The 10,282-nt window shown below is 48.6% G+C and overlaps 1 protein-coding gene across 4 annotated transcripts in view; it reads right to left on the bottom strand.

Moving 5' to 3' along the window:
- Positions 1 to 2,645: 2,645 nt before the first annotated feature.
- The window catches only part of LOC126573062 (protein catecholamines up), a 67,240-nt gene continuing 59,603 nt past the window's right edge, over positions 2,646 to 10,282 (bottom strand). For all 4 annotated transcript variants that reach the window (XM_050232867.1, XM_050232869.1, XM_050232870.1 and 1 more), the window contains 2 exons: positions 5,418 to 5,757; positions 2,646 to 4,541 (listed from right to left, as the gene is read on the bottom strand). In XM_050232867.1, coding sequence (XP_050088824.1) covers positions 4,386 to 4,541; positions 5,418 to 5,757 — 496 coding nt within the window. In that variant the 3' untranslated portion in view covers positions 2,646 to 4,385. The remainder of the gene's footprint in view (positions 4,542 to 5,417; positions 5,758 to 10,282) is intronic.

Genomic DNA, 10,282 nt, shown 5'->3' with positions numbered 1-10,282 from the left:
CTCTGGCAATTTTCTCCAACTCGCGCGGATGTGGAATGCGCATCAGCAAATGCGTTTCTGCGTACAACAAACTGTGTTTCTGTGCATGATTAGCATCTACCGGTGGCACTCAATTCCCTTGGAAAACGATTCTCTCACAGGTCCACACCTTAGCCCACACCCCGTTGGCCGTTGGCGAGACAGTTGTGCCCGGCAGGAGATAATGAGTTGGTAAGCCGCGCACAAACTGATAACAGCCATTAGCATAACGAACTGACCAACCTCTACCGAGGTGGACCGCAGGCACGCATTCAGGCCTCGGCGATGGTGACTTCAAGTGGACTTCTAGCCTGGTGTTGGTATCGATGAGCATAGAAGATAGGGATCATCCCACCCAGCCGCTGGATGGCAATTTGCCACCGAAGTAAAGGCTATCTGTAGCTGACGATCGCGGCCGATGCGAGGATCGACGCTGGTTGGCTTCTGCGCCTATTTCCTGGTGACTTTAGCCGCATGTCCTTCCGAAGGGCTATTTTGCTGTTACCTCATTATCGATAATTCAGATCTTCCGTTTTCGCGGCTCTGGGCTCATTAGGTTTTTGTTTTCTTTACTTGTTTGAGATCATTCATTTGCTGGAACGAGCACTGCGCTTATAGGGCGGTGTGTAATTCAATAACATCTGAAGATATATCATTTTCCTCGCCTCGTGAGCATACGGTGACAATCGAGGATCAGAAAATAATTTACTTATGGCTGAGGTGAGATGATGCACGATAAGTGAGTTATCGAAGCAGCGTGACTTGCAGAAAAGAACGATTGTTTATACTTTCTACATTTATGGTTTATTGTCTTAAAAAAAGGATGCCTTCTGAACAGGATTGTATGATTATACAGCAAAAGTTCAGATACAGTAAGAGTTCACAGGAACTGTACTGTGCACGGTGCAAGAAAACGAATTTCATTGATTTCTCGATACTCTTTTTGATACTTCATATTTTTACGAATCACAAAGCCAGAATAATGCTGATGGATCGTGGCCCCGGTCAGAGGCGATCGGGATTCCTTTCTTCCTGTATTCTATCCGCCAATACACGGCCATCTCAATCTGTATGTCTGAGTGGGAGTTTATTGAGTTGAGCCAGGACATCATAATTTAAGAAAGTGTTTCATTATATGTTGCTTATCATTTTATTTGTAGGTATACTTACGTAATCTTATGTACGTTTATGTGGGTTTGTAAATTCAAATCTGCTTATCAGTTTTTGGGGCATTTAGCTTACCGCGTGCCACTTAATAAAAATCACGTGAAAAATAGACTGGAATGGATTTAATTGAACGGCTATAGCATTGAATACTATCATTTTCCTCTAAAAATAAACTGAGGATTCAGATATACATGGTGAGGCAAAAAACTGCAACAAAGTTCAAACTGCTGCCATTTCTAAACCACTCATTCTATTCTTTATAAGCATAAAAAATAATTTTAGTGGGAAATTGTCATAAAAAAAGTTATTTGTGATGGAATACAATGGTTTAATTTTTTTTTGTTTTTATTTGGTAGTGATAGAACCGAATGAATCAACAAATTCATGTGCCAAAGCTATTAAAAGGTTCATTGCAGTCCTAGAAATGCAAACAATTCATGAGAAAGACCTGGAAATTCCAAAAGGACTCTGTATCTACGCTCAAACCAACCGAGACATAAGACCATGTCTCATTTCATGTCTCATTGGCCGTCAATATCTATGGGCGCAAAAATCGCAGGACTTCTCCGTTTGTGGCATTTTGAAGGGCAAGGTTAGACTATAAAAATGACATAGTTTTGAACAGCTTATGCAAACGCTTCTCCAAAAATGAGCCAAAATCCCACAAAGCACCCTGTGGGCAACGAGCGATGGTTTCTACGCTCTCAAGACCATAATTCATTCAAAAAGTAACATACCGAAAAAAACTAAACTGATTCTGAAAGTTTATAAAATTCCCGACATTTTTGGGGTTTACTCTAAAAAATTTAAACAAAAATGAAAAAGATATAGCATTTTAAATGTGGTGCAGTTTTTTGCCCCACCCTGCACAAAAGCACCAACTTTGTAAATTCATCTCGAGGCTTTTGTTTGATCGCTGTTTGGCGAAATACTAGACGTAGCATCTACTAGTGGTATGTGGCTAAAATTGTACATTTTTTTAAGCAAACCAGCCGCTCTAAATTAGTACGCCGAACACAAAAAAATGAACCGTTGATTTTTGAAATTCAAATTGAATCCCCCTCGCCCACCCTCAGCGCCCTCTCGTGTTTATCGTTTCGATTTGCTCGCTTTTGCGTCAGATTTGTTTTTTCAAATTAAACGGTAACTGCCGAGAAGACACTTTTAACGGACGCACGTCCTTCCTTCTAACGTGCGTTCCTCAAGATTTTAGACATGTTTCGCTCTCTCTTAGGTATTTGAGATGTTTTACAACCTGTTCTCAATAGAAAACAAAACACACGATAACCTTTTTGATTGTGAATACGTTCTTTCCTTTTTTATTTTAAAACCATCTTGCTAAGAACGCCTGAGAATAATTCTTCATACAAACCAAGCTCCAAAGACATCACTGCACAGCATCATCATTTCGGATAGTTCTACGTTCAGCTAAAAATTAGTTTCGGTACCTTGAAAAACGGTCATGTTTGCATCTTTAAGTTTGTATATTTTAAATTACTTTTATCAGCATCACTTACAATGTTAGACTTATCATCATCTTTCACACATTATCTCACCGCGTTCTCCCAACTAGCGACGCCTTCCGATTCACTTTGTATACTTGCTTCACGGGCGCACACTCTGGCGCACGTCCTGCCTTTTAAAATACTAAAAATACGCGTTCACCTCTCCTTGCGTCCACAGCTCCGTTCGCACCGGTTTTTGCAACAAGTTGCCCTGCCACTCGCCCCGTTTTGCTCGGAAAGTGGAGTTTTGAAACAGTCCTTTCCTTCGTCCTTTCAGATCGCGGGCACTCAATGTGAGTGAACTTGCTTCTCTCACTTGGCTTACAAACAAGCATCGTCCTAAGCGAAAATCGAAAATGAAAATTAAAAGCCAAATTCTCGTGTGCACTGGGCCACCACTGCATCGTCCCCATCCCCTTAGGTCCAGCATTTCTGAATTTGCGTTCCATTCGCTAGTTTCCTTCCACTCGGTTTATGGTTGTACTGGAATCGGAAAAGAAGAAGGACTCCTGATCGTTGCCTGGCTTGGGCTCCTCTCCCTCTCTCACGGACGGCAGTGAACGCATCGGTCAATGCCAACGAACACGGGGGCGCTTGGCCATGTTTCGTCTGCCTGCTTTAAGGGAGCGACATCCTCCTGTATGGAACGTAGCACCGCGTTTGAGTTTGGTGGAAGCGTTTGTGCGTTCTGTGTGCGGTCCTGTCCTGTTGTCGACAAGTCATTCGTCCTAATCTACACGGGGGATTTTAGCTAAAACAACAATTTACAATCCGTCTCCTAGTCCCCGCGGGGCACCACTACACTTCCTGCATCCTTCTCCACTGTACCGTTCTGTGTCCTAAATAGCCTTTCTAGTTGCTTACGCGTCGGTTTTGCGCTGCGTGCACTTGGCTGTGCGTGATAGTGTCAGTCTTCTGCTACTATTTCTATTTAGTTTAAATTTGCGAATGGAGCTACGGGAGCGATACGCTTGTAAGGCTTAAAGAAAAAGGTCTCTTGCATGTTTCCACTGACTGTGGCTGTACTGTGTGCTGTGGTCAATTGGCTTGGAATGATATTTAAGAGTAAAACCTCGATCCACTGTCGGTTGACAGGGAATGGTGTATCGACAACTGATCGTCTATGGTCATTTTACATCGTCTGTGCATAGCCTTGAACAAAACACACGGACAACCGCACAGGGCGTCATCGGTTCGGTCCTACTCTCCTCGCTAATACCATCATCGTTTCCGTCTCCCGGCGCTCCGGTTAAGCTCGCCAAAAATCAGAAAGTTAAAGTGAAGGAAATCAATAAATAAAATTACTTTTAGCGTCCAAGTTCAGCGTCCGTGCAGGTCAAAACTAGCGGCAAAAAACGTAGAAGAACGAGGAGAAAAATCGAAACGGTCCCGGTTTGTCCAGGGGTGAAGCCGGGACCAGGGGTAAAGATAAAGGTCGTATCCGGGAGCAGACAGTGACGGCATGCTGCCCTTTCTCGATAGGAATGGAAATCTTCTGCGAAGGAGAGTACACTCCTATTGTCTTATATGTAGCCGCGCCTTCCGCACTATGACGACGCCCGCTGAGCACCACTGTGCGCTTGTTGTTTTCTGTGTCGTTCCAGCGGTAGAAGCACGCAACTGTAATACTTGGCCAGCGCTGTTTGGCGGGCCGGCTGGCTAGGCCAAGGAAATCTTTCTTCTCGCCCCAGTACCTTAGTACACGTAGATCGTCTTGAGCTGGGGCTTCAGCTCGGGCGGTATAACTGGGGCGGGTTCGTGCGCTTTTCGCGATACCAGACGCTTGAACCGGCCGGACAGCTGACGTTTCAGTCCCTTGAGGCCGGTCTTCTCGTTGTGTACTAACGCATCCTGTGGGTAGAAAGGAACCGAAACGAAGAACAACATTAATTTCATGAAATGTGCGACCTTTTTCCGAAGCACGTGCTCGGCTCGAATTTTGCTGCCCTGCTCGAATTATTTGCTCGAATTATGGTCGATTTGGGGCCTCTTCCGGTTCTGTGCGCGTAAATTCAAACTTCCCTACTCCTGCTCGAACAACCGATTGCTGCTGCATGGGCAAAAAATCGAGTTGGCGTGGAAAATTGGCGGGCGCGCATTTTTCATTTTTTTCACAAAAACGTGTGAATTTGGGTTTTCCAACGAATTTAATCCAATCCCGCACCCCTTGGCACGTGCATTTTACGCCCTAAAATTTCGTCCTTTTTAATCAGCAGACCGAAAAGGACACAAAGGGGTTGCTAGGCGCTTCCAGCCAGGAAAGGGTCGATGACTGCTGTGTTTCGTCCCCTTTTTTCAGCACGTTTCGTCGTCGTCTGCGACGCGCTCTTGTTCTGACGAACGTGAAAATATCGAGAAACGAATAAAAAAAAAACCCCCAGAAGCCAGACAGCCAACAACCATTCGGAAACCCGCGCATAAACCTGCTCACGCGCCAGCGGCCTGGAGGATGATGGAAGATCTCCGAGAGTCCGAGAGTTCAAGGCCCCGTCGTCGCCATCATCAGACTCACCCCCGTCCTCCTCCTTCTCTTCCTCTTCGTTCTACCTCGACCAGGAAGGACTTTTGAACGCCGCGAGCCCGCTGGAGGCTCGTTTTACGTTTTGCTCGTACCGAGCGCATCATCGGCACAGCGGCAAAATAACGCCAACACACAGATTCACGGAAGAACCAGACAGAGCTTTAGAGAGATCGCGAGAGTATCGCGGAGGGAAACAATGATCTCACCTGACTGCTGGCGTTGTAGATGTTGGGCTGCGGTGGTAACGGTGGAAAGACCCACACGGTAGACGGACTCTGTCGGAAGGCTATCGGCGTCGGAACGGAGTAGCCCGTTTCTGGGCTGCTGCCGCCATGCTGCGGGCTGTTGCTGTGGTGATGGTGATTACTGCTACTATGATTATGATGCTGCTGCTGAGGATGGCTGGTCCCGTTGTGATGTTGGAACTGCTGTTGCTGTGTCTGCTGGTGGACGCTGTGGTGATGATGATGGTGATGCGGCGGCGCCTCGACGTTGCTCGCCGTCACCGGGCTCACGCTGGACGATTCCTCCCGCTTTCTCAGCTTACTGCGGACGAGACGCATCGTCATTAGGGTACCGGTGCTTCCGACCATTTTCTTCAGTTTGTTAATCTTGGCTCGTCGATGTGTCGAGGGAGAAAGATTGCGTGAAGCAACCAAAAAAAAAAACACGATCGCCACTTTCTTCGAACTGGGGTTCAATGTTTTCACAGTTCCTTCGAGGAACCTTCTCTATCACAGATAGTATTTCGCTTCAGCTCTTGGAGCTCGTTACTACAATCTCAGTTCAGTGTCACGCAAACGACCCTCCTCTCATTTCACCGTTTCTCGTGCAGAACGAACAACCCTCAACTCAACAACACTCGCGCGATTAGAACTTCTCTTGGGTATTTTACTTTTGCCCGGCTGTTCACTTCAAACTGTAGCGCATCCCTTGGTTCGCGCTTCGTCCTTTTTTCCCGTCCCGTCCTTTGCAACAGCACACCGTGACACACAAACACACACGGAATGCTTGGCTGGGAAACAAAACGGCTGAACCCCTGGCGTGTATGTGTCCAGGAAGGATCCTCTGCTACACTTTATTCAGACCGGTCGCCTTTTTCCGTGTTTTTCCTTCCGTGGCTACGCTCTGGGAGCACTCGCACGGTTACACTCGGACTCGGTCCGCTCGGTCGAGGCGCTTTTGTACAAAATTTCAGAGCCTCGCACGTCCCTCGGTCGCCCGTCGTTTTCGGGTCGAAACCTTCGGTTGGGTTCGGGGCCCTCGCTGCTCACGCAACAATTTCACCGCGCTCTGAGCCACCTTCTTCTTCGAACGCACACAAGCAGGCCACTTGGCTGCACGCACGGTTTCCCTTGGACTCAGATCGAAACACGAGGCTTCACAAAATATTCGCTGCCAACTATGTCCTCCTCTCTAGGGCTCACTTTGTGGTTTGGTGTTTGTCGTCAAACGCACGAGAAAATGCAAAACTTGGCCCGTCGTTCAAGGAGCACCAGCAGCGATCACTTCTTCTTGTGAATCTCGTGGGGTGGTTGCGACAATCCGGTCCGCTGGCTGGTTCGTACTCGACTTGCTTCGGTTCGCCATCGGGTGTTCGGCTTATATATCACCTACTCGCGATGAAGTGCGTGATGCCGCGATAGTCAGCAACAGCAAAAAAAAAATACTCGCCACCGTTATAGCGATCGAGTTGCCCGCTCACGAACACAGGCGGAGGTTGCTCGGCAAAACAAACAGACGGACCGCGGTGGGGCCGCGCAATACATGCGTGACGATGTTTGACGTCACGAGAAGCACGACGACGACGACGACGACGTCGGCACAAAACCCGACGCGCCACGAAACGGTTAGCGCCACCGTGGAAGCGATCCGAGGAACTTTCCACACGATCGGCGTACTAGGAACTTTCCACACGATCGGAGTACTAGGAACTTTCCACACGCACCACCCTCGAGAGCGTGCAGACATGGTTATCGGTAACTGCGAATGGATATCAGATGAGTCTACAGCTTGTTGAGGCACCCATGTTACCTGCTGAGTCACACAAATTTCAAGAGTAACCGCGCGTTTAGATGGAACCGGTGTTAAGTGGATTGTACCGCTGCTGGCTGCGCTGGAAGGAGGCAAGGCATCTGCGAGAGACCTTCGAGATCCGCCACGCGCCCGCGGTCCTTAGCATTTAGTGAGGTACACCGGAGCACCGGAAGCGTATGTAGGAGGAGGTGTACCTCCTGTCGGTTCAATGGATCCGGACACAACAAAGCGACCAGTCAGCCAGTACGTCCGAACCAATCGATACGAAATTCAAGGTCGACTCGAACCGGTTTTTGCACCGCACCCCCATCGCCACCACGGACACCAGTGGTTGTCTTCTCAACGCCGCACAAACGCTCGCCATGATGAGGTGAGGTGCTCCATGCATAATGTGATTGCAAATCGGCTGATGCACCCAGGCCAACGACAAGACCTTCACAACAATCCGTATGTCCACGCTCTTCGTAGTACACAAAGTGTACTATCTCTCTCGCTCTCTCTCGGTGAGGCAGTCCAGTCGGTATTACTGGACAGCTCGATGATTACTGTACTTTGGTCATTCTACGGAAGTGAAATCCTTAATGGTTCCTCTGCCCTTTCGCCACGGTAAATCTTACAGCGCAGTTCCTGTGAACTCCCCTGCCCGTGCGAGTGTTCCAGCGGAAGCTACCGTTGACCACAGACAAAGGTATGACTTCTACACTCCAGAGGGCTCACACCGAGGTTTACAAGAATGGGCACGTGCGATACGATAGTCCAGTGGACCAGTGGGAACGTTCCGATTCCGAGGTTTTTGTTTTTACCTCTGCGATTCTGTCCCCGACATGACATCCGGCTCGTCAGACATGATCAGTCGTTGGGCGCGTGTGTATCTCGATGACTGACTGGCCAACCACACACCGGGAGCCGTTTAGTTGAGTCACCGTACGCCACATGTAGACACCTGGTGTTGACAAAGATCACGACGATGTTCGACGATTGCAGAAATGATATCATAACTGATACTACGAGCACCTATCTCATCATCAAGCACCTTCCAAATGGCGCGATACACGACATCATACATCCGAGATGGTTGCTGCCCTGGACAACCAGCCGCGCTGGTTGTGAAGGTATTCAACACCATAACACCGCCACCACCACTGCAGTACCGACTGCATCTTAATGAACTGTGCCAACTAAGTTCCCAGACTAATCGCACCGCCTAGTGCACGAGGCGGAAGAATAGTAAAAGGGAAGGCCCTCGGAGTATGGAGATGGAGCAATAGAAGTCCTAATTTGCATAGCAAACACCCCACGACGAAAGTGCATTGCACCAGCACTCGTTACAGTGTTTCTGACCCGCGTCAGGAGACCCTGGCCAGGACGTAAACCCCTCGGGCTTCGGTTCTCGCATCTGCAGGTTTGTTGCTATGCTTTTCTAACAACTCTAACGCCGGATTAATGGCGGCTCTAAATTGTTATCAGAAGGTGGGAGCGAAGAACGACCCATCAAGCAGGCGCATTCGAAGCGAAGCATTTGATTCACGGCACGGCCTGCCCCAATCGTCCAATAGAATATCAAGGTAAGGTTCATTGATAGAAGGGAAGAAAAATGAATGGAACCTTGACTTCCGGTTCGTAGTAATGATAAGAACTGGGGCGACTGAGACATGCCACCCTCCCCCCAATGGCGTGACGAAATTCACGCATCAATCGGTCAACATGGTCGGTGATGATGCTCTCTCGTACAGTTTGTCTCGTTTCACGGCCGCGTTATGATGGTGCCAGTGTCCTGTGTTGTGCCAGCGTGTCAGGCGCCCCAAAGTTGGGGGGGGGGGGGGGGAATCAGAGTCAAAACATGTTTTGCTGTGGCGACTGGCACCGCTGCAGTGTTAAAGCCCCGTGACGTGCACTCCCTTACTGGGAAGCGACGAGCGATTACCTTGCTCCGCGTAAAGCTCAAACACAGATTCTTGCTTATCATCCCGGTTTGATGTCCGTGTGCTTCGGGGCTTCGCACTGTCTGGTCTCTGGAGTCGCCAATGTACGAGTAACGAGCAGCCGTCGCTCAAACTTAACCCATCTGGAACACTTGTTTTGCAACATTCTCGTCGGCCAACCGCTCTGCGAATGGGCGCAGGGTGGTTTAGGGCGACCTGTTAATTGCTTCTAATGACTACCCGTCGTTCTAATCATTGCATCTGCTTCCCGTTCCTTCAATCACCTCGTCACAGCGTGTCAATTGAATTCGACGTGCGGGACTTAATTCAATCAACGACATGTCGCCAAACCATTTTTCACGAATTCATTCGCGCACCATTTGGAGCCCGGATCACATCCCATTCTCGTGGGAAACGGTACAGTGGCCAAACATTTTAATTAAATCGGACAGGAGCAGAACCACGGCAAAAGCATTGGGTTGCAAATAATTATCGTTGGCAATCGAATGAATCACAATTAAAAAACCATTAACCAATTGGCATATTTGGCTGTATCCGGCGCCGGCATTGTGGGAGTTTTCAGTTGCGGAAGATCCCTTCTTTTTGCGGATTCCCATTTAGACCAGCCAACCTTCATGCCGCATTACGGTCAGAAGTCAGAAGGAATCGCCATCCTCTCCAGCCTTCGTGCAATGTTAACCGCAGCGTACATAACGAGTCTCGTGACGAACTCATTTGCTTCCATTCACTGGGATACGGACCCACTGGCACAATAGGACAGGCCGCATCGTCCTGCTGCAAGACTGTTGTTTGGTTGCCAATTGCCGTGTTTCGATCCGCCCGTGTTGACCCATTCGGTTGGATGCTGCATGGCAAACAACAACAACAACACATTTATCAGCAACTTTAACCAACAATAACAAACAACTAGTAGCCGCCGCCGCCGCCGCCGTCGCCGTTGCTAGCAGCTTAGCCACTGATTGACAACCCAGGTCTTCTGGAGGCACGGCCTCCTCCGTACGCAAAACCGTCGCTGGCGTCAGCAAGCGACAAACGCAAGCGATCCATAGTCCGGCACGACTTCTCGATATGTTAATCAATGATCCATGGAA

The sequence above is a fragment of the Anopheles aquasalis genome, chromosome 2 (genome assembly GCF_943734665.1).
Source record: "Anopheles aquasalis chromosome 2, idAnoAquaMG_Q_19, whole genome shotgun sequence".
Taxonomy (NCBI): Eukaryota; Metazoa; Arthropoda; class Insecta; order Diptera; family Culicidae; genus Anopheles; species Anopheles aquasalis.
Note: the sequence above shows the minus strand (reverse complement) of the source record. Positions and strands in the feature narration are given on the sequence as shown.